This window comes from Pipistrellus hanaki, assembly GCF_964339955.1.
Source record: "Pipistrellus hanaki genome assembly, chromosome: 8".
Lineage (NCBI taxonomy): Eukaryota > Metazoa > Chordata > Mammalia > Chiroptera > Vespertilionidae > Pipistrellus > Pipistrellus hanaki.
The window spans coordinates 80,410,478-80,436,685 of NC_140510.1; the positions used below are offsets into that span (position 1 = coordinate 80,410,478).

A 26,208-nucleotide genomic window follows, 5' to 3' on the forward strand; every position below is an offset into this window, starting at 1 on the left:
CATAACCTAAAATTTATTTCGATTTTTAAAATCATAGTATAGAGAAAGCAACTATTTGAAGGCTCTTCTAAGCCAATTTTAGTGATTTTTAAGTGAAAACTATGCAATTAAATGTTAAGTGTGATTAAAAAAGCAATGAACTTGAGAATATTTGAGTTATCAGTAGAGTTATGGTGCTCTTTAACATTAAGGCATTTTTGCACCTCTAATGCTGTTTCTTTTGAAAATGTGCTGAATATTTCATTTAGTAGTTGTAACATAATATTAGATAGCTTTGAAAATAAATACCTATATATATATATTATGTTTTGGAACTAAGAGTTTCTAATGGAACAGTGTACTTTTTAGAGAAAAACACAAACAATGGGATTAATTTGATCAATAAACATAAATATTTACTTATATTTAATATATATCTAGCCATATTCTAAAAACAAGAATAAATTGCATATCACTTGATATTAATAGTTTCATGTTATAATTTTCATGTTTTTAGTCTCAACAGTGATTTAAAATTGTTATATAGTGATTATGATGTTACAAATATTTTCAAATAATACTAGTGGGTGGTGGAAGAGTTGAGAAAAATGGATTTTGATCTTTTTTTAAATAAGCATTGGTGAGTAAAAACTAGGGCTAAAAACATAAAAAAATAAACATTAATTGAAATATTCTTTAGGAACTATTTATAAACTATTTATGGTTCCATGATTTTGGAAGTTGAGTACAATGAATTATCTTCCCTGGGTAAATTATGTTTTCAAATTTTAAGAGTTATATTTTCTAAAACAAATTCAAAATAAACCATATTAAACAATGTACACATTTTAAAATATTAGGATATAGTGATTACCTGTAATAAATAAATACTTGTATTATTGTATTTTATGTCTTGAAACAAAGCATTTAAAAGTGAACTAAACAATAGTTTTAGCAAAAGTTTGCAGACATTTTAGAAATAGCTACTAGCATATCCTCTATAGCATGTCTACCAATGCAGCTAAGAAATTTTGTTTATTTATCTTTATTGCAGTCTCCTCCGTTATGCCAGGAACTAAAATCTTGACCAAAATAGACATGAAACCTTACATAAGAAATCTATTGTATTTATAGAAATAGCTAAAACCATGTAAAAATAAAAATAATGATAATGTAAGGGGTCTTCAAACTACGGCCCGTGGGCCACATGCAGCCCGCAGAGGAGTCTGATCCGGCCCGCCAGGTTTTTTGGGCAGTGAGCGCAGCCGAGGTGTTACAGTAGGAATTAGTAGTTCATATAGTCCGGCCCTCCAGCTCTCTGAGGGACCATGATCTGGCCCCCACTTTAAAAAGTTTGAGGACCCCTGAAAGGGCTTTGTTACTTTTTCATGAGTAAATTACTTAAAGAAGGGGTTTCACTCTTGCATAATTACAAGCTTCATGAAGGGAATGGAAGCAAAAAACAATATAATCTAAGACGGAAATACAATACGGAAATACAATAGGTATTATAACAAATGTGGCAGTCTTCTATCTGCTTAAATTTATCCAGTTTAAAAATAATTTATTGCCAATCAATCTGCAGTTTCTCTTACTGTTTGTTTGTGTTTTTTTTTAAAGAAGGATTTCCTTTTCTTTGTATGTACCTAGAAAGTAGTTTAGGTTATAGCCTGAGGAAATCTAGTTTACCATAAATTTGTCTGAGAATAAGAATAATTCAAATAAAGTAGGCATTTAAAAAGCATAATATATTTTCTGGTGGAACTTTTCATTAAATAAGGTTAAAACAAACAAACAAACAAACAAACAAACAAACAAACCCTCTGCCCAAATGTAGGCAATGGCATGCCTAGAAAAGACTTGGAGAATCTGCACTGAGAAGCTTGCTGACTGCTAAACATTATCCAGTAAAACCACGGTAAATTGTAAAATATAAGATTACTGGAAAGCCTGTAAGTCTAAAATAAGTAGAGAAACAAACAAAGGCATATTAGAGAGAAAAAAGTCACTAAATTTGTAGAAATGGAAAATTAATTTTTAAAGTGTTAAGTGAAGATGGAAAAAACAAAAACAAAAACTTAAACTATAGTTAAGATAACACAATACTAAGTTGGAAGCCCTAATAAGGAATAGAAAATACAAATCTAAAACATTAAGAATAAGGAAAATGATAAAACTATAGGGGACATAGAAACAAGATAAAAACATAGTTATTAGGAGGATTTGCAATAGTAGGAATACACTACTATTGTTTAACATTTATCTAAAGGCTCCAGACTTAGATATACTATAAATATTCAAAATCAGAAATGTTCTTTTGTGTCAACAATATCTAATTAAACATATAAATGAGAAAAATTACTATTATAAGGAGACCTAAAATTACATAATACCTAAAAATAATCTCAATACGAAAAATACAATCGTCATTTAAGAAAACTATAAAATATACCTGAAATAAAAATTTTAATATTGTACAGATTCAACTTCCCTAAAATTAAACTACATATTTAATTCAGTATTAAATGATACCACTTGGGAAAGAAAGAGATATTAATACATCAATTACAAATTTTATCAGAGAAGGGAAAATTGTTTTGATGCTTTCATAGTAATGAGAGCAAAGACAATATGCTTACTGTTTCAAATGTCTCAATAAAGAGAAAAGTAAAACAAATGGTGCTTTATTTCATTTTATGAAATAGGACTAGACAAGTCAACGGAACAGGGGTTTCAAAATAAGATAAATATATTCTGGTCCAGCTAGCATGGCTCAGTGATTGAGCATTGACCTATGAACCAGGAGGTCAGGGTTTGATTCCTGGTCAGGGCACATGCCCAGGGTTGTAGGCTCTATCCCCAGTGTGGGGTGGGCCAGAGGCAGCTGATCAATGATTCTCTCTCATAATTGATATTTCTCTCTCTCTCTCTCCCTCTCCTTTCCTCTCTGAAATCAATAAAAATAAACTAAAAGAAAGATAAATATTTTCTGATAATTGATGCTGGTGGCTTGGATCTGAAAATAAGAAATATTTATATTAACTCTGACTTGTCTCAAAGTTACAAATAGTACCAATATGTAATACGTAGAAACTCCTAATCAATTTCCATCTTCTTTTCTCTGTTCTAGCCCCTGGAGCCACTGGAGTCTCTTGCCTACCTGTGTATAACGTTCCCTACTTCTAGTTTTGCATTCTTGTTTTCCTGATATTTGTGTGTCTGTCTCTGAGCTATACCTCTTTCAGGCCCTTTTTCCTATACATGCAGTAACTAGAGAATGCATTTTGAATACTTATTCATTCATAGTCAGAATATAGAAAAATAAATGATTTATTTGTATGGAATATGTTCATTTTCCTTTTCAATCCCCATACATACAACTAGTTGATGAGTAATGTTTTCCTTCATTGCAACTCAGCTACCCATTCCTGTATCAAGTAAATTTTAAGGGTTAAATAATTTTTGTAATATAGCAAAATGATTTCAAAGTAAAATAATTATAGAGTATGGTTAGATTCTCATTTAATTCTCATTTTCAAGGCAAATTGACTGTATTATACAACATTTTAGACTAAATTCACTACTTAAATGTATCTTTTACATATTCATTTTCATTAGAGCTGCACTTAATTAAGAATTAAAGCATCGAAACAGTCATAATTTTGCAAATCATCATTTCAATTTTTTAAATTTTGAACTTTTGAGTCATAGTAAAACTATCAGTTAACATGATCAGTTGCTAAATGAACTTCATCAATGGGTTTTACAATTCAGAGTCCAACTTTTTAGGATGAAATGGAATTTATCCAAATAATAGAAAATGTATGTGTTCTTATAGTGGTATTGTTTGATGAGAAGATCTCGTATTTCATTAATATTAGATCATAATCAGAATGTTGTGAAAACATGGGGAAGGATAATTCAACTAAAATAGCGGTGCTGGAGGCCTGGGGGGAGTCGGAGGAGACATTAGCCAGGCGTTCTGCTGGCTCTCGGCAGCTTCTCCCATTTGCAGGTATAAGGCAATAGAGCGGCTGGTATACTCTCTGTGAGCCTTTACTTTATGAATACCAACTGCCCAGAAAGTCTAGAGAGTTCTGGGTCATGCATCTTTCAATGTTTCTCTCCTGCCATCACTTCCAACCGCCCTCTTGTCCCCACCCCTGTCTCTGACACTAGGATTAATGTTTCTAAGCTCCCTCATAGAAAAATTCTAATCAAATACTCTGCAGTAAAATCATGGGCGTTTTGCTTCAAAGACCTTAATGGAAGGCTTGCAAAGCTTGGACTAGAAAAGATTAAGCCTAGAAACATGAAGATCAGGGAGAGTTCACACCGGAAGTTTCTTTACAATTTGGTGTTGGAAGGAGAAATACAAGAAATCTGGAGGTACTTGGCTCATGGTAGATGGTGTGACCCATCAATCACTAGGGCGGGAGCACAGGAATGAGAAAAGCCAAGTCTAGGAGTGAAGAATAGGTCAGTTTGGGGCACGTTGAAATGAGGGCCAATGAATCATCCGTGTTGTTCTAACGAGTAAGCAGTTACATGTTCAGATCTAAATTTCAGAAGTAAAGTCTGGGGCAAACATCTGGGAAATCTATTCTCCATCTTAGCCTGAAATATTTTTACCACTTAAATGTCGAACTTATTTCCCTTGTCTAACCTCTATGTTTATTTTACCTATTTTTTTTCATTTATTTAAAAAAGAATCTCCTAGTCCAGGGAAAGTTCGCACTTATATAAATAGAAAAATACATCATGAACTAGTAAAAAGAGAATTTGGACATTCTTTTCTACCAGTTGGTGGTACTACTATTTATTTTTTAGATTTCCCCATATTCTCCAAGGCTGAAGTATATTCCCACTATCCAAATATTTTATGGTAATATGTATAATATATTATAAGGTCCAAATTTATTATTTCTCACAAAAGGTATTCAACAGCGTGACATGATAACCTGGCTTAAGGAGATATTTTTTGATCCAAGTCATGAATTTGAATAGTTTCCTCACTTACTAGTGAATATGTGGGCCAATTATCCACCCCTCTCAGAATTTCAGTTTCTTCATCGTAGACATGTATTTTCCAGATTGTTGTGAGATTAAACAAGTTAGCTACACAAAGGCCCTGGCAATTTTCCTAATATGCTGTCATTGTTGAAACACCAATGACTTAGAATAGTTTCTTGAGCAGTCTAAGTTCATATATTAGCCACTTAAATCCCCCTCTCATTGGCTCTAGGGATAATCATGCTCCCAAAAGAGGCTGATGAGAATATTTTTCCTAGGTTATTAGGTGGAGGAAATTAGAGGGTACATATGGTATCCTCCTCTCTACTCTCAGAGCTAGTGGGGCACTTTACACAGGCTTCCTAGGAGCTGAGATTAGAGAATTATCTGTGGCCATCTCTCTGAGATGAGAATTATCTCGAAGCCTTTCATTTTCAACATTCAGATCATTCCTGAGCCACAGCAGTATTTCTGTGTTCCACCAGATCACTAATATTGTTCAAGTGGGTGTATTTAATTTACTTTTCTGATCATAAAGCCCCACATTTATAGAGAAATTCTTTCCACTCTCTCAGACTATCCATTAGTTAGTTTATAACAGTTTATGTTTTCTCCGTGACAAACTACAGACTGCGTCTCATAGTCCAACACACAGGTCAAAAGATGTTCCAACGGCAAATTGAAAATGCCAGTCATCAGGGATAAAATGGAAATATATTATTCTTCTCTGGAAAAGTGTTGTATAGTAATCAACACCCTGAGAGGAAGAAACATGATTGGAAGAGTCAACATATATGCTCATGAGGGTCATGGTCTTTTTCTGAATCTTATTTGAGCTTCTGCCTATTCTTTTGTTTCCTGACTTTTTAAATGGGGAGACTAATTTTATTCTTACAATTATTTCACCTTGGAAGTAAGCCGCTATTCCTTATCAAACACTGACATGTTCCCAAATTTAAGCTCTTTTGAGAATGAGAAATCCCAATGATAAATATCACTTTGTAATCCTCCAAGGCCCCTTGTCCCTGAATATTTTATGCTCTGATGCTGATTTGTAAGTCAAGGTGTTGAGGTGGAAGCCAGTGTTCGCATTCAGCCTTATCAAACTCACAGCACAAAGAGACCTTGTAGTGTGCTATCTCCTCAACAAAAGGACAGTGAGATAATACGGGATCATGCTTCAGCAATGGCTTTGCTGGCAAGCATGTATTCTTAAGCAGACTGTGTGGTTGACTTGCATATCAAAACTGTCTTTCAGCAAGTCTTGATTGGCTGGACTGTTAACCTTGAACTAACAGTGGCCTGTTTGGAATACATTTCATTTAAGGCGTTGAAAATGATATCTTGTATTATTAACAGAGATTCCTTCAAACCTTCATTTACTATCCACACGATAACAACCTGGCATCTATATTACCCTTTAGAAATTGAAACATCACTGCATCAATTTGAATTGCTAATGGGAAGAGGAGACACGCAGAGAAAATTCTTAAGTAATAGGAAGTTCTTAAGCATAGGAGTTCATTTCCTTATTGTGAAAAGTTGGCATTAATAATTCAGGTCTCTGTGCTAACGTATACTTTAAAGCAGGCTCGTCTTTGGTGCTTTATTACCATTTTAAATGGGAGAAAACCTGGTCAACACACATGATCACAATTAACAGAATTGTTTCTTTTTGGCTCTTTTTTGATATTGTTTTAAGAAGTTCAAAGTAGTCAGTGCCTACATGTAAGAGGGAGAAAATAATTTATTGATTCAAATGGGCAAGGGCATGGGCCTTGTGATGAGATAAAGATTATAAACTTACATCATCTTCATTCAGAGTAGGAAATGGCATATTGTTCTGCCTAGGGAAAAAGGACTTTGGAAAAAATATCTGGAGATGGGGTTCTGAGAGGACAGGGAAGAACTCCTGGTAACTGGACCCTAGCCCTCACCCAACCAACAGGGTCAGCCAAAGCAGTGACATCACCACCCCTATAAAACCCCTTGATCTGTTGAAGCTCATGCTCTTCTGCCACGCCACTGTTGGTGTGAGTGGGACAGAGCCCATGCCAGCATGGAACAGGCTTTCTGCTATTGCATGGGACTCGGCTCCCTGGTGGTCCTTGGGGATCACGAAATCAGGGCACAATAGTCCCTTTCAGAATTAACAGCAATATCTGCTGGACCACATCAGGGAAATATAAGCATTCTCAGCCACTGCCCTTCTCACCACAACATATGCCCTGCTGTATTTCTAACTTCCTGAAGTCAACCTAGAACATGACCTAGAATTGATTTCCTTTTAAGAGAGCTAAGCGTCATTGGAATTGATGTAGTCATTCCCAGCTTATTCTCAGTTCTAAAGTGTGCCATCTGAAGGGAAAGCCACTCAAAAGATTGGAAATGAATGGATGCTACTTTTGCATAAAGAAAAACACTGTTTCATATTTATGTCATACTTTATAGATGGCAAAATAATTTTAACGTATTCAACAACACTTGATCATCTTTCATTAGTTTGCTCTGCAAAATAAAAGAGATTGTCTGAGTTGCCTATTAAGCTTCTACCTTATAGGAAGTAGAACTAGAATTTAGACAAAGATCGTCTAAACACCAAGAGTCTAAATTAGATAACCTCTACATAAGAGTTCTCCTACTTAGTATTTATAACATTCTCATTTAAATATTAAAATAAAGTTTTAATAAAGTCACCGATAAGTTTACACTGGATAACTTTTGACGCAGCTGGTAGGTTCCTCTGAATACTAGATATGGCATTAATTTGACAACAGTTCTGATTACTTCAGGAGCAGTGGAGAGACTTGATGCCTTATAGGAAAGGGCTTTAATTTATTTTCAGTTAGAAGACTTTGCTAGCATAATTATATACAAACTATTTTTAAATATCTTAATCTCCATTGTAAATAGGAATGTTGTTTATCTAACAGCTACAAATGTATATGAAGTATAGAAGTACAGATTTTGGCATCTACATTTGTACATTAAAAAAGATTACTAAAGAGATATGTAGATATTATAAGACAATATAACCCAGTTGAGGGAAAACAAAAGTCTTATGAAATGGCACTATTTTTTTCTATAGGCAGATCCTTTCTTTCTCCTTTTTTTTTTTGTTTTTTTTGTTTGTTTGTTTGTTTTGTTTTGTTTGTTTTGTTTTGTTAATCCTCACCCAAGGATATTTTCCCATTGATCTTTAGAGAGTAAAAGGAAGGGAGAGAGACAGAGAGAAGCAGGGATATGAGAGATACACATCTGTTGATTGCCTGCTGCGAGCACCCCTACCCAGACTGGGAAACCAGCAACCAAGGTACATGCCCTTAACTGGAATCACACTCAGGACCCTTAGTCTGTAGGTTGACACTTTATTCACAAAGCTAAACTGGCTAGAGCTAGGCAACTACTTTCAATGACAATTAGATTTCCAAGCAGAAAAGTTGATTTATACTAATGAACCAGTTGATATTATTCAGAGTTCTCAAAAATTAAAGATAAACAACAAATACTGTCATAAACAGTATTTGGGAATTTTGTGTTTACAGTGTATAAAAATTGTTCTTTACCTTTTCAAAATATGTTTATACCTATAATCCAATAACATGTCACTCCTTTGGGTTAGCATTTCTGGCTAGCTATTTTTAATAAATTTTAATAAGTAATAATTACATTTAAATGGAAACCAACTAATTTTTGCTTTTAAATAAAATAGAATATGCATTAAAATTTTAAAATAAACATGTTAGAAACAATAAGTTTCAGCATTTAAATTAAGAAATCAGCACCTATATCTTAGAACTATATTAAACTTTAATATCATATGAGTATATTAGTGTTAAATGAGTTGCATGAAAATATTTGCATATTCATTTATCCTCTCCTTACTTAAAGTGGTTTTCAAAAAATAAACCAATGAAAACCACACATACATAAGATGGTTAGAAAATACATACAGTGTATGTATACACACACATACACACACACACACACACACACACACACACACACACACACATATATATATATAGATATGGCAAAAGTAAAATCAGGATAAACAATAAACTAAAACCAGTTTCTATTTATTTCACAAATGCATGCATTTTAGATAAATGCATCCAAATAAATTGGAAGGCCAAAAATTGTTGACATTCCTGCACTGCTGATGAGTTTAAAAGATTTCCAAAGCCAACATTAATGATACTATTCTCTTCTACTAATCTCCGATCTTACTTTCTCTGTACCAACCTAATGAAATATTCTCTTTTGTTATCAATTTAATTTGATACTAGACAAATTTCATTAAAGTTAAGCCTATGCATACTCCATCTTTACAATCTTCAGAGTACATAGATAGCATGGGTCTTTGCACAGAATAAGCTCTCCATAAAAATCTAATGAAAAATAAATAAAGTAAATATATCTTACCCATTCTTCCAAACTAAAAATAAATATCTACTGAACACTTACTATTCAGGATATGGAAATAGTGCAAGCTACAATGTGTGAAGTAGCTATTAAGCAAAGACACTGATGACCTTTGTTGGAGATGCCAAAACAACACACAGGTTTTAAGTGTTGTTCTTTAGCACTTATATAATATATTTATAAAATATTAGAGGAAAGGGAGTAATGTAGGATGAAAGTCACTCTTTCAAAATCAACATGAGGTGAAAAACCAGACAATTTGTATTTTAAAATATCTCTGTAAAAGATATTTGTCTCCTTTAATGAGAGTATAGTAACACTTTCCTTAAGTAAATTAGTGTTCCAGATCTTGAAATTAATTTATTTTTAATTTTAAGGGAACTTAACTCATCGCTTTAAAGAAAAAAGAAGAAAAAAAAAAAGACACTCTGGCTTTATAGCCAAAGCTATTGTGCTTGGAACCCTCTCCAAAAGCTCACGTTTCCTGTGGTTCACTTGCCACATGCTTGCTAGAGCTGACAATTTTTAATTAATTTTTAATTAATAGGTGTATTGTTTATAGGCATTATACAAAACATAAAAATCCTGATTCACTAAAATTTCATTGTGGAGAAACAAGGAAATTACAGTGACTCTGACTGACATCAAGTGGGCCTTGGATCTTAATTATAAATTGTCAAAATATAATAATAATAACTGGCTGGCTCCCTTGGCTATTTTCTTACCAGGAAACAAATGAAAAAGGGAAATTTATTTCTGACCCCAAATCCCAAATGTTTCATTTTCATTTTCCCCAAGTTAACTTTCTCACCTAGCTAAGCAGCATTTCCTGCTATTATTAGCCGCTGGTCCAATATCACTGATCAGCAGCCATCCACCCCCTGGCTTCAATGAGCTTAGGAACTCCCAAGGAAACCCCTGTATGCAGACTTCTGCTTACAGCTCCTAATTATTTTCTAAGAGATAATGGAGCATTTAGAGGTTAGATTAAATTTGTAAGTAGATCAAAACCCTAGATAAAAACTGCAGTATCAAGCATCACTGCAGAAAACCCCAAGCTTTTTAGTTTTGAGATAAAGAGCCCTTGCTGATTGCCTATTTTCTGTGGCAAACTGGTCCCACAAATTGACTACCTCAGAGGTGCTCATTCTTATGTCTAATCACATCGTGTGGAGCTATGGGTAAAGTTTAAGCTCTGAGCAACGAAAACAGGGCTTCTTAGGAGCTCCAGCAGCGGTTAGAACCATTCCAAAGACTGTCTCAATATTTTTGTGGAAAAACAAACAAACCAACAATTGAGCTGTTTGTATAGCATGCATATTACAACGTATTGTCTTAACAGGCTAAAAGAAGTATGGATATGGTAATCCCGTTATGCAAACTGGTAATTATGAGCTTAACATGTTTAGACAATACAATGCATTAGAATTCTTTTTGTTTGTATAAATCAAAGGATTTTCTGGAATGTTGTCTGGAAGGGAGTTAGACATAGTCAGTTTGATTTCTTAATCTGAGGGCAGGAGTGAGTGACATAAAATGTCAAATGAAGCAATAATAAATAAGAAGAAAATGATGAGGTCATTGACAGGACTTTAAAGATCAAGAATCCCTCTGGAGGCGACCTTGAATTCAATGAATGTGACAGGTCACCTCAGAAACTTAGAAGAAAAATACTCAGAAAAAATACTCAGAGGTATAAAGGAATTGCTACTTGTTTTATCCTTGTGACAACTGTCTCTAATCAGATACTGTGATTTTTAGAGAAGACAGAGTAATGTATCAGGAACCAATGGACTTTGGAGCTGGAGAGATTTCTGTGGAAATCCAGGTTCTGTCTTCCCTTACTGGCTTTGGAATGAGAAAAATATGGGCTTAAACTAAACATGAAGATCTCCAGCAATCTTAGATGGATCTCTGTCCATGTCCATGTCAGAACATCCTTGTACTATAACTTAAGGACGATGATGGCATGGAGGCAATGCTCACAGTTTCTATTTGCAAATATTTTGATGCAACCGAAATCTCAATTTGTTTAGTTCTGGATAGACTATGTTTTGCAAATTGTAGATACAAACCTATTAACTAACATAGCATTGGTATGAGGTTTAAATGTGAAACACAGTTGATCATTTTGAGAAAACTATTATAAGAAAAAGTCTGAGACACTCTTGTGAAGTAGTCACTTTTGTGTTCTCATTTTTAGCAATACCAACCATTTGCTAATTGTAATAGATGATTACCCAGTGGTGAAATTATATTTGCAAAAGCACATTAAAGTATGGTGGAGAGTATGTTTGCCATTTATCCCTACACCACAGTGCAGTGAATATGTATACATCATGGCTGCAGTGGTGAAGTTAAGAGACAATCCCTGTTATCAGGGATCCTGTAATCTAGTGGTGGAGAGTGGGACTCTACGATAAAAACTAGAATGCATAAACATATCATAACCTATCATGATAGATGCCCTAAGGACAATTTCTGAGCACTGTTAGTAGGATACAATTTATATTAAAAGGGTCAACAAAGAGATCTTTGAAGAAGTGCAGTTAGGCTGAGAAAATAAGGATAACTAAGAGTTCTTTTTGTGGCATTGGAGGAAGGACACTCCAGACAAAATCATTGGTTGGTTTGGTTGGCTTGGAAGAGGAGTGGTAAGAAAGTCAGTGAAGAGAAAGAAGGCTGGGAAAGTAAGTAGGAGCTTTAGGAGCCAAAGACCTAGTATTTTATTTTACTTCATAAAGACACTGATAGGTTTTATTCATGCTTAGTATTGACAACTGGAAGCTATTCTCATAATTCAAACAGAAGACACTGTGGCTTTGACTAAGGTGGTGCCAGTGGAATATAAAAAGAAGCTGCTCTCCAAAGGTGTGTTTGGCACAGAATCAAAGTTTTTGCTTTTGAATTGAAAGTGGATATTGAAAGTTTGAGAGGTCGTCACATTCAAGAATAATTCCTAAATTTCTAAAAGAGACAAACAATGTGGATGGACATACAAATTATATAAATAGGTAAAACTGAATGCGGAAGAGATTTAGAAGAGAAGATGAAGAGGTACATTCTGAACATGTTATATTTGAGGTGCCCCTGAGATATCAACATGGCCATATCAAGGACAGAGATGAAGTCAGTTTTATAAAATACACTAGAAGTGGAATTTGATAATCTTGTGAGATGATCTAGGGAAAATGTATATAAATAGGTAAAACCGACCAAATTGCTCAGCTCCTAATAAACAGAGGAGCTGGACAATGTGGCCAGAGAAGGGTGTTTGAAATAGTGATTTCAGCTGTGATGTCATTTCCAGCCAAGTTCTACACATCAACAGGTTGGGTAGAGAGGACAATGATATACATTATAAGAAAACGAATTTACTTTAGTCACTAGGAACTTTTTCTTCTCATTTTAGTAGAGCTTTGACTTTAAATTCTTTCTCTAATGGAGTTTATAGATTCTCTTCTGAAGATATTATTTTTTATAAGTAAAGTTAACTATCTAAAACTTTTAACTACTTTACCTTTTTTTTTTTTTAAAAAGGAATAAAGGATTTAACTAACTTTCATGATTATAGAAACAGTATAGAATCCTGTGACATCTAAGTAATGGGCCTTAAAAAAAAAGAATTGTGCATTTCTTTATACCTCTAAAATTGATGGATTATATTCATGTATGTAAATGAGCAAAATTGAGCAGGTGTAAAAATATGATTGGATTAAATTATATGAATTTTTTAGAATCCACTATTACTATGACATGTGATATAGCTAAGGATTAGTGTTAAATGCATGAAGCTATATGCATTTAATGTAGAAATAGGGTTGTAGGACAAAATATCTTTTCAAATCATTTTGTGATAGGTCTGTTATAATCTGAGAGAATATACAAGTTCTGGCAACAAATTATATTTGTTCAACCCACTCATATGACATAAATTAGTGTTAAAACAATTCCTGTAAAGACACTGAGTGCTATAAAGACTATATCGATATATAAAAGAGAAACTTATAAACAAAATTCACATGAAAATTTCTTCCAAAAAATAGCAACATGACAGTAGCATAATATAAACAGAATGCCCTATTGTATAGGGTAAGGGAAAGTCATAATTCTTCTTTTAATAAAAAATCACCATTTACACAATAAGGCTGGGTGATTTGAAATGCATTATCTTGCATCACCTGACTGTGAACTCTGTAGGTGATTTGATGGTGAAACTGAAGCCAAGGAGACTCAGCTAAATTGAACTATTATTGATAAGGCACTAAAATTTAGGATAATTATAGAACTTCTTTTATCCAAATATTAATATTCACGAAAACAAATTAATTTAAAATAATTAAAAACATATGCCCTTCCTAGGCAAATATAATTATGTCAAGTGATAGTGAATTTATCAGGGAAAATACACAATAATGGTGGAAACTTAGGAAAACTCAAGAACCTGCTTGATTTAAATGGGTCATCGCTGAAAGCAGTTTGGCTCAGTGGATAGAGCTTCGGCCTGTAGATTGAAGAGTCCCGGGTTCGATTCCAGTCAAGAGAATGTACCTTGGTTGCGGGCACATCCCCAGTAGGGGGTGTGCAAGAGGCAGCTGATCAATGTTTCTCTCTCATCAATGTTTCTAACTCTCTATCCCTCTCTCTTTCTCTCTATAAAAAATCAATAATTATAATAATAATAATTATTATTATTATATATATATAATAAATAAATGGATCATGAACTCCAATTCCAAGAATCCTTCTCAATAGCCTCACTTTCAGGTATGTGTTCTACACCACATAAAATAAAAGACAAAACAAAACGAAGCATTTCCCCAATGAAACAGTCTTATTTGAAATAACAAGGAATAGATGTAACCATTCTTCTTATAAGGTGGACCTTTAGAATAATTTTCCAAATGTTGCTCCATGTGATCTTCCTTTATGGGAATGAAGAATACACTGGCCATTCACTAGCAGTATGTTATTACTGTCATTATGAATCCATTAGACATATTCAGGCGAGCTGAGTTACAGCCTTGTGACCAAATTCTCCTTCTCTAGCTTTAAATGTAGCATTTAATAGAACACAATAGCAATTGATCAATTTGTTAATCTTGTAACATTTATCCACAAGGAACAATGGGAACAGTCAAAATATTTTCCTTAACTTTTAAAATAGTTAAAAAAAACAAAACAAACAGATTACTATCCTTCAACCATCTAGAAAAATCACTCACTTCCATCACTCCATCACAGCTTCATTTCAAATTCAGCAGAAACCTAAGACTCAAAGCTGCCACCTCACTAACGTTTCCATGGGAATAGACCTCAGATCAGGGAAAAAGAAATGAATGGGGTTAGGAGCTCTCAAATAATCATTCAAAATCACGATGAGAGTTTTAGAGCGTCTTTCTTAGGTGATGATTTTGGAGCCTCTTAACCCCTTTTTGCCAGTCTGTTTCCATGGAAATATGACAAAAATGGCTGTACAAGCTTCCTGCAGAGACCATTAGTGTTCTTGTGAATTTCAGCTTCTTCTGCAGCCAAGGCTGGGCAAGATCTTTTCTCTATCAGTTTTACATATTCACCTACACTCTTTCTACACTTGGGCATTTCCTTTCTAATTTCCACTGTCTTTGAAAATTCTCTTCACAAATTTATAGCAAGATCAAATTGATTAGTGATATCACTGAGAAAGGCTTCAGTTTTACATTTTAATATATGAACCAGGACATGTAGCCACAGAGTGTCAGAACTTGTAGAGACCTACAGAAGGAAACACTATTCAATTACCTGACTCAAAGTCTGATAGATAGGCTTGGTGTTATCACAATTAGCTCGTTGATGTTAATAACAGGAAGAAAGCAGAGGGGAGGCCAGACATTGCAAGCATGACCACCCTGGGCAGCTTCACAAGGAAGCTACAGCTTCACACTCCCCAAGGAAATGGGGAAGGGATCTGAGCAAACAACTGGACATGCACAGTGAAGTCAGAGTGACAAAGGGGTGGTGCTTGCCTGTCAGTCTAGCCTGGAAACAAGGATCATTGGCTAGGAGAGTGGGAGCCACCTCAAAGATGAAAAATCTTGGAAGGGAAAAAATACTCAGATAAGAATCTTCTTATTCCTTTTTCCCTCTCACCTGCCCTCTTGCTCTGTGACCCGCACTCACTCTGTGCTCTTCTGTTTTCTCTCTATAGCCATGTGGCCTGGATTACAGCTGGAAGCACAAGCTAAGATAGCCAGAGGCGGACTAGACTGGGCTGCATTTTCATTTGGAACAGATATTCTGGCAGTGGCCTTAACCCTGGCCCTGCTGAAGACAAGACTGAGCTTTTTCAATGGCAAGGCGGGATGTTGGAGGGAAACCCCCTTTATTTGACATCATCAAGCTTCCTATGAAACCCTGTCCTCCCATAGGGGCCTCTGGAAATAACCTTCCTCATGGCACACCAAGAATTCCCCTTCCATGGATAACACTGATAGAGATGTAACAGGGTGATGAACTTATTTAGTCATTGACAAGGCACAACACCAACTGATCAGAGCAGCAGGTTTGTCTTAGCTCATTATCAGCCAAATGACTACCAACAATAATTTAAACTAAAAGTAGTTCTACATAAGATGGTTAGCACCCTACCCAGATAAAATGTCTAAGGTCACAAACTGAGCTCCTATAAAATTTTCAAAAGAGTTTATAACAGAAACTGGGTAGAAATAACAGCATGCTACATGTATAGCTTCATTTCGCCTAACCTACTGAAATTTGCTGAACAGCTCAATCCACAATTTTTGCCAGGGGAAATCTTAAAGTTCTGGTTGACCTAATAAAGTACTTTTAGTCTTCAGAACGCTCTTATTTTATAGCTACAGTTTTTACCTTTAAGATATTGTCTTCTAAACTTGAATTGAATAAAAGTAAATTTCAATTGGATAATTACCTGATTTAGCTAGATTCCTAATTTAAATTCCATACAAACTAAGTTACTACATTAATTACTCTCTATTGATATTTTCAACTAAACAGGCAATAACAACAATAATATCCAGCAGCCTGAGTAATTTTTCAAATCACCATCACTACTCCCAAATGTAGTTTGTCATATTAAACACATGGCCTTGTGGCCAGGGTTTGGCCTGCAGGCCAAGTCTGTCCTTCAGGTTGTTTGTGTAAATCAAGTTTTACTGAGATACAGTCACATCCACTTCTGTGTTTTCTCTCTCTATGGCTGCATACTTACTAAAAAGGCAGAGTTAAGTAGCTGCTGCAGAGAGACCATTGCACAAATGCCTATTTATTCTCTGTGGTCTTTTAAGTAAAAGTTTGTGACCCCAATTCAAGCCTTTAATTTAAATAAGATTATAACTATTTTTGAGTCTTTTTTTTTTTAATTCTAAAAGCAGTATCTTAAGAATAGACCAAAATGAGATTGACTATGTCTGTACTTACATCCATGAATTCCACATTGGCTTTGGGACCGGTTGTTTCATTAAGAATCTTAATAGCCACAGGAATCTTCACTGTTTCTCCTTCAGGTACCCAGATACCCTTTGAGAGAAAAAAATTCACATTAAATCTTTATTGAGACATATACAATATTCAATCTAGGAACAAAATTTCATTTAACACTCAACCTATTAATTCCTTGAACATAATTTGCAAGTTCTATATTCTTTCATGTGATCAACAAATATTTATCAAGCACCTGTTATATGTTACAAGTTACTCCTCAACTTTGTCTGCTTTTGTTATATGAAGATGAATTGTGCATGTATTCTGCTTTCAGGGTAGTTACATTAGGATAAATTTCCATTTGTGTGCATAAAAAGTCGGTGAATAGTGAAAAATCATTGAAACAAGATATAATAAAATATTTGATGTGATTATATCATCAACTTTCCAAGACTTTTAGAAGGCTGTTCCAATTTTTGAACTTCAAATTGTCTCATTTGTAATTGAGAAGGTTGGACTAAGTAATATAAGAGGTTTTTTGCAGCTTTAATATTATCTAATTAATTCTGAAACCAGAAAAAGAAAAAAAAATGTTCTGATGTTCCTGAAGTTTGATTTACAAATTAATTTTCTAAGGTGATTATTTAAGAATTAGTTTCCAAAGGCAAATACTAGGGAATATTAAGCACATATTAATTTGTCTATATTATTAAATAGTGTTGTGTATCAAGGATTTTTATCTCCAAAGTAATATAAAATATTTAGTTTGGCCACTTCCAGTTCTTTCTTCTTATGGAAATGTAGTTATAATATCTGAGTAGGATCTGTATATTGGGAAAGTATACAGAGTTTAAATAAAGTACAACATTAAACTAAATAACAGCATTTCTGCATAAACAACTAACTCATTTGAATAAGGACCATGATTTTGGTAAGGCTTAGTTGGATGTGTGTATTACACAATAATTTTTTTTTCATTCTCAAATTATATTGAAAGAATATTCAACTATCAGGTGTCAGAATGCTGGTTGAGGAAAAAAAATGATCATTCTTTAACAGATGACAAAGATTTTAATAAAAGAAATATTGAGATCTTTTGTGTACCACACAATTGATTGGGTTTCTCATAATACTCTGAGGTAGGTGCTTTTAAAAAATATTTTTATTGCTTAAAATATTACAGATGTCCCTTGCTTCCCCCATCTACCCGCTGCACTCTGCACCACACCCCCCAGCCTACACTAATTTCTGTCTTCATGGGTTATGTATCTAAGTTCTCTGGACAGCTTCTTCCAACTCCCTTCTCCCCTTCCCTCTGAGATTCGTCCATGCTCTGGATCTATTTTATTTGTCAGTTTATGTTGCTCATTAGATTCCACGTATGAGTGAGATCATGTGATACTTGTCTTTCTCTGACTGGCTTCTTTCGCTTAGCATAATGCTCTCCAAGTCCCTCCATCTGTCTCAAAGAGTAATAGATGCTTCTTTTTATAGCTGCATAGTATTCAATGTTGTATATGTATATTTACACAATATATAAGAACATTTATGAAGTATATTGTCTCAAATAAGCAAATATGAAGTTGTATTTTAAGAATCTTGTTGTTTTTTTATTTGTTAGCCCTGACATTGAAAGAATCTTCTTAGGTCAGTTTTAACATTAAGATGAAAGAAAGAAAAAAAAACAAAAAACACAAAAATAATAGTCTGTGATTCCTGAACAGAACATCTCTATTTAATGTCTTTCTTAAAGTTAGCTGGTTATAGTCATAAAGAAGAGATTAAACTTTTTTCCACATTGTACTTCTATGCAAAATATGTACTGGTGATACCCAAAGTTGTAATAAGGTAAGGGGTGGTCTAAACAAAAATTATTAAAGAGTCAAAATAATAAAGAAAAAAATGGATGTTAACCTTTAGAAGGTGAATATAAAGGTTATATTCTTTTTAGAATGAAAAGGGAAATCTATATGTCAAGTGCAAAAAACCAAAAAACAAAAACAAGTTCCCTGTTGTATAACAATTTTCAAAAATTATTAATGCTTAAATGTGGAGGGGGGAGGAAAACAAAAGCCCATTACTCATAGGCTACATTTTTCTCACTGATGGTACCCATGGTAGAGAACACACTTACCATATTTCAATAAGGTAACATCAGAGAGATTAACCTATAAAGCTATTGCATCAATATTAAAATATTTCAAAAGGATACTTTTGAAGTAAAAATATGAATTCAGCGTTAACTAATTTGCAATGCTTTTTAAATAAGTATAGTCATTAATTTCTAGGTCCCACCAGACAAAGATACCCATAATATTGGTTCAAATCTTTTATGTTTAAACAGAGAATATATCCAACCAGGAGAAATAATTAACCAAATAATTGCCGAAGTCAATCTGCACTTGTATAGTCAAAAAAATTCTTTATAGTTTAAACAGTATGCCCTTGTAAGAATGAACATATTATTTAAGACATAGGGTAAATGATAGACACACTACAGTTATCACTCAAACATACCTATGGAACATTCATAACCTTTCAATGCAAGTAATTTTCATAAAAGTATATCATGGTTAATAGACAAATATTTGTTCTTAGTGAAAATATTAATAAAGCTTTTAAAAATACCTAAATGGGTAATATTTTCCCTGTTGAGATCACAAGATCATATATAGTATTGAATCATATGGTACTTATAATTTAAAATAATATTCAATTTCCAAATCATATCATTTTTTAAAAAAAAATATAAGGGTGATAGTCTTCTGTAATCAATTAATGATTGAATTGTCTTTAAAATGGAAGTTCATTATTTTCTACATTAATAAAAATAGAGGAACAGGATAAATTGTGTTTCTTTGAACATACAAAAAAATGATATGAAGAAGGCATTAAGTAAGCCTAGAGTCATTTCTATTCAATTACATGTTTAGTTAATAATTTCAATAGCCAATGTTACCCCAATAATTCAATAAAAATTCAAGGAAATAAAAATAATGATAATAATAGTAATTTTAAATTTAATTGAATAAAACATGTATACTAAAATATTAAGAAACTTAACCTTAGAATAAAATAATTTTATTTTAAAGAAATTCTATTGCTTTTGAAGCATTCAGTATGGAAAATTAAAATTTATATTTTAATTGTTAAAATGTTCTGTTTAAAAATTTTGTCTTAAATAGAAAAATTAAACATTTAAAAATGCAAAATTTTTAAGATCCCTATATAACTCTTAGGTTTATAAAAAAGTAGGCTTGCATGTAGCTTTAAGAAATATATAAAACTGGCAAAGTAAATTTGGAAATTGGAATAATGACTATTACAAGAACTATATAACACTGACCAAACAGAATTTTTTTCTTGTTAATTACCTTTAAAAATAAATTTCACCATTGTTAATCATGGGCCTGGACTCTGAATTGGTTTTGTGATTAAGCTAAATAAGTAAATATGCAAATGCCATCATTTGAACTCTCCCTTTCCAGAAATGCTTCTCTTATTGAAAACACATGATGTCACCCTCTCCTTCTGCCTGACCTGGATTTCACAAATATTCTCACTTTTTTAGTTTTCATACAATGGTGAGGACATTAAAACTGGATAATTTCCTATTAAATCTACATGTTACCAGAAAGACAAAAGTGGTTTAGGTTCTAGTCCTCTCCTACTAAGGAGCCAGCACATTTTGTGGGTTCTAAAGAGATTAGCTAAATGGGGAGATGTTTGAATGAAAGAGAGGAAAAGGAGAGGGAGCGATGGAGACACATACCTGCCTGTCTAAGATTTTGTGGAGCTCTGTGCAGGAGACAGGAAAATGGGATGGGGGCTGGGTATTTTGGATGAGGATAAAATTTATCAGATGGGAGATGATATCAAAAGGAGATCCAAAGGTTGTTGAGAGGAAGCACTAAACCTAGGCTTTGCACCAAAGTTTTCTGTTCTCTCACTTTGTACCCGTTCCCAACTTGATTAATAAAAACTAATGAATTCATTTGTACATCAACATCTCCTTACTATAAAGCTTCTCCTCTCTGGACATTGAAAGGGAATAAGTTGATGAGAGCAATAACCCTGGCTATTCATTAAAACACGTATGGGAAAAACTTAGAAGGACTGATGGTACATATGGATTTTTTGCTTACCTTATACACGGTTCCGAAAGCACCCGAACCAAGTACTTTGACTCTTTTGAGTTCAGTTTCTTTCAAAATGCGAAGCTGAGCTTGATTGGGCGCTGTGCCACTGGGAGTTAAGGGTTCTACCAACTAAAAAATAAAGAAAAAGACAGGTTACAACTCCCAATCCAACAATCAGCACTTCTCTTTCTTTCTCTATCCCTCACTGGTTCCCATTCTCACACCTACAAAACATGCAAGCACACTTTTCCTTGAAAAACAAAGCATCAAGCTTACAGTGCATCTGTAAAAATATCCATTCCTACTTTTATTTTGTAACAGAAGAAAGACAAAATCTGAAGCAAAAGTTTTGGAAAAGTATGTCACTTAAAATACATTCCAATATACCATGCTTTATCAAACTGTTCACTAGTATGTGAGTCAAATTTTCAACTTGGATATTAAGGATTTAAGTCAATCCTCTTAAAAATTCCTCTTCTATTGCCCAACCAGCATGAACCAGTGGTTGAACATTGACCTATGAACCAGGAGGTCATGGTTCAATTCCCAATCAGGACACACGTCCAGGTTGCAGGCTTGATCCCTAATGTGGGATGTGTAGGAGCAGCCGATCAATGATTCTCTTTCATCATTGATGTTTCTCTCTCTCTCTTTCCCTCTCTAAAGTAATAAAAATATATTTTTTTTAAAAAATACCCCTTATTTTAGATAATAAAAATCATAGGTATTTACTTTTACTGAGAGAAAGATAGGAATGAATTCGATAATTATCTAATTTAGTATTACATAACTTTCGACATAAGTAGAATTTATAGATAACTTTCTACGTAATAGAATTTACTTTTGGAACCAATCAGTATGAGTTTATTTAATAATAAAATGCCAATTTGAAGGACATTCTTAGAAAGCACCACATTAACAAAACGAAACAACTCTTCCTAACAATGAGTTTTTCTGCACCTGGTTAAAAGACATAATTTCTCTCCTCTATATTCAGTCACCTAAATGTCTACTGCTGTCCCAAGCCTTCAATTCCTCTCCAAATCTTACTTATTCGCTTTCCAGAATTCTCTCACTGACTGCCCCAAGCTAAACACGAGGGAAATTCCATCTGCCTCTGGCATCCTACCTAAGCTGAAAATACACACAGCACACACACTGTGCTCAAACTTATTCACATGTGTGAGAGTGAAACCAAGATGCTCTGTAGACATCCAGCTCAACTAGAAATCACTACCATGCTGTCCCGTGTATACAACTAACTACCTTTTTAAAGTTTACACATGTCTTTTAATGGGACTGCCCATTCTAATTTTAGATAACTCTAATCCTTAGGAAGCCTTTTAATATATGTAACTATAAAGTAACTTCTTCTATCTAATTATGATTTCTTGAGAAAAAAAAGCTAAAACTTAATTCATTATCAGTGTGCAAAATGTATGAATGAATGAATGTTTCAATTTCTGTTATTGTTAAGAGAAAAATCTAGACTGGCACACTGACAATTAGTAAAAAAACAAAAACACAAATCCCAAGGAAGGCTGTGTCTCAGAACAGATTAGCTCTGAATAGCTCAGCCTGGCAGGAGTGTGTGTCAGGAGGCAGCGACAGTATGCCAGTTAGGCCGAATCTGGTAACACACATTCCTCTGTCATTGTTTTTCCCCTATAACCAGGACAGTGAAAGCTATCAGCTTCCATGCTAGGGAACTCAGTGTAGCAATAGAAAAGAAATTATAATACTATATGGTAATTTACATATTCCCAATGACTGACAGACACAAGATTAAATGCATCTCATAAACTGGGCGGTAAGGTCTGTGTGATTGCAACACTAAGCTTTCTCCTGGAAGCTCAGCCTTTCTCTGCTGGAATAAGGACCCCAATTAAAGCATACACTGCTTGCCTACCTGGCTTTATTTTGAACTAGAAAAATTCTGTTCCTAACATTTTTCTAGATCTGCTACTAAGATACCCTCTATCCAGATCATTTTAGACATAGTACTAAAACTTGGTAGTTGGACCCTGCCCCCCCAGACACAGCCACCTTTTCCTCAATACGGTAATTTTCTTGACCTCTGCTTTTTATCCTCTTTAAGCCATGGACCTGCCTTGACTACTTTTACTGTACACTCCAATATTTTTCATCAGTTTTATATAGCATACTATAAAATATAAACCCTCTGAACAAAATTTTCACTTGGATTAGAAATTAAGTGTTTTATAAATCCTCTAAACCTAATGAGAATCCCTAAACATGCCAGGAGAAGAGAGAAACAGGTCACCTCTGTTTCCAGGAATCTCCTCAAGGCTCTTTTCTTCTTGATGCTCTTCCTTCTCGCGTAAACCGCAAACGTGAGAGCCACGATGACCAGGATGAAGAGGCCTCCAATGACTCCGGCTGCGATTAGAGGAGTTCTGCCAACCAGAATGGAGAAGAAGGGGAAAAAAAGTATGAGAGAAGACAGAGGAAGATCAAAGAGCAGTTGTACACAGCCACAGATCACAAATCTAGTCAGTTAGAAGATGCAATAAAAATAAAAATGCATTAGAGCTGTGACAAAACTTTTATGATAAAACAGGTAGTTGTTTTGTTTTTTTTTTCCGAATAACAATTCATGCACATACAACTCATTTTTGGATATGAGCAGCCACAACATGCAATTTCATTTAAAAATATAGATAAAATGTGGTAACAATGAAGAACTCAGGAAAAAATGTTAATATAGGAGCATTCTGAATTATTTTAATGTAACTTTATCTATAAGTGAATGAAAAATACATCTTAATTAGATTGTGGTATTATGTAAAATTATTTTCAACATTTTCTCTAAAATAGGCTTTCTCAACAGTGGCACATTTGGCATTGTGGGCTTGATATTATATTTGTTGTGGGGGGCTGTCTTGTGCTTTTTGGGATGGTTAGAAGCAGCCTTAGCCTCCACCCACCAGATGGCAGTAGCACCTCTGACTTCCGGTCATGATGCTACCTCCAGACATTGTCAAATGTCTACACAAATCACGCCTTGTTGAACCCCACTCCTCTGAAATATGAGGGTACCAATAAAAGAGGGGCATTGGCAGAAGTGCTATTTCAAACTCTGGCAAAGGCAACTCTGTTGACAGGAAAGATAAAAAGTGAATCAGACAGAGTTATGACAGGAGTATATATTATTATCAAAAGTATGCCTAAGCATCGTTTGGCCATAAAACAGGTTTACAAATTAGGCATTACATACAAAGGTGTTATTAGAACAAAAAAGGGATTAGAAAGAGACTGAGAAGAGATTTTTACTCTTAACATTGTTAGCTAATATATAGTTTTGTTTTGAAATATGTTTTCATTGATTTCAGAGAGGGAGAGAGATAGAGATAGAAATGTCAATGATAAAAGAAATTTATTGCCAAAACCGGTTTGGCTCAGTGGATAGAGTGTCAGCCTGCGGACTGAAAGTTCCCAGGTTTGATTCCGGTCAAGGGCATGTACCTTGGTTGCAGGCACATCCCCAGTAGGGGGTGTGCAGGAGGCAGCTGATTGATGTTTCTAACACTCTATCCCTCTCCCTTCCTCTGCCTGTAACCTGGGCATGTGCCCTGACTGGGAATTGAACCATGACCTCCTGATTCACAGGCCAATGTTCAAAACTGAGCCACGCTGGTCAGCAAGATGTAGTTTTAAAGTGAATTTATATTGTTTTTTAAGATAAAATTAAAACATAAATTTAAAATATTTCTTTAAAAGTAATATTTGTGGCTTTAATTTCTTATTCTAGACACAGTAGTATCTATTAGTATATATGTACTTCAGAAAATATTTTAAATTTTCAACTCAAGGTAAAAATTTTAGTTCAAGTGCTTAACATATCCCTGAAAAACCACTGTTCTAAAAAAAGAGTGTATTTTTGTTTTCTTGGCCCAATTTTTAATTGAAAAGGATTTAAGTATGGTTTAGAATAGTGCCCAACATTTTGTTACTAACTCTAAACTTGCACTAAACTCTAAACTCATCCTGTTTATTTTGCAAATAATAAGAGATATGTATTTATAAAAATATATATCAATGTCACTGTAAATGATAACAAATTATCTATTTGGCATTTATTTATTTTGTGTTTGTGTGCTAAGAAGGATCACTAACTACAGACCAGAAATTGGAAATTGGAAATATTGGGTTATAAAACAGTAGGATTAAAAGTAGGGAAAATTGAGACTCTTTGTGTGTGTGTGTGTGTGTGTGTGTGTGTATGTGTATGCATAGATGCATGTAAAAAGATCTGTAATAACTATATAATAACGATGTGATATGCAAATTGTGGTTATGCTGTGAAACGTAAAGAACAGGTTATGGATCAACAGGAGGGTGGGGCAGAGAGCTACAAGTGGGCAGTGGAGAGCTACAGAAGGCAGGGCAGCAAGCTATGAGAGGGCTACTGGGTAGGAGGGTGAAGGGAGCTACAGGAGGGCGGGGCAGTGGGTGGAGAGCTACAGGGGGGCAGCAGTGAGCTACTTGTGAGCTACTGGCACATGGTTTCATGCACAGGGCTACTAGTATACAATAAGACACTAATCAGTACTTGTCTCTGAATAGTATGACTATGGTGCTCTTATTTTTGTATATTTACTGGTGAGAATTTTCTAACTTTCTACAATGTATTTATTTCTTATTTGAAATAAAAGTTTATTAAATTAAAAAAAAAACACAAAAAATAAATCATTGTCTAAAACAAGCATGTCAAACTCGTGCCCCATGCCCCACATACCTTGTTTATTTGGCCCATGTTAGCCTTTGAGTTTGACAAGCTTGGTCTAAAAGTTTTTTGTTTTGTTTTTTATAATACTGACTTTTTTTCTTTCTTTTCTTGAATGTTTACTTGGTTATTTAAAAAATATTTTTTTATTGATTTCAGAGAGGAAGGGAGGAGAGAGGAACATCAATAATGAGAGAGAATCATTGATTGGCTGTCTCCCACATGCCCCCTACTGGGGACTGAGCCAGCAACCTGGACATTCCCCTAGGACTAATGCTGACTATTACCAACTAGTCTATATTTCTGAAAGTGTTTCTTCTTATACATATGAGCAATAAATGTTCATCCAACTAATTGTTAGTCCAATTTAGAGAATTAAAGAGACCTCAAGCTAACAAGTCTTTATATAGTGTGTGAGAATGAATGGTTCATAAATTAAGGTCAGATGAGATGATTCTCTGTAAT

General features: G+C 34.2%; 1 protein-coding gene across 1 annotated transcript in view; it reads right to left on the reverse strand.

Annotated features, from left to right (window-relative positions):
• ERBB4 (erb-b2 receptor tyrosine kinase 4) overlaps positions 1-26,208 on the reverse strand; it is an 823,165-nt gene that overhangs the window by 162,870 nt on the left and 634,087 nt on the right. Inside the window, exons 17-19 of the mRNA XM_084891653.1 lie at positions 23,281-23,413; positions 21,003-21,125; positions 16,855-16,953 (exon numbers count right to left, since the gene is read on the reverse strand). Of these exons, the coding sequence (XP_084747779.1) occupies positions 16,855-16,953; positions 21,003-21,125; positions 23,281-23,413 (355 nt within the window). The remainder of the gene's footprint in view (positions 1-16,854; positions 16,954-21,002; positions 21,126-23,280; positions 23,414-26,208) is intronic.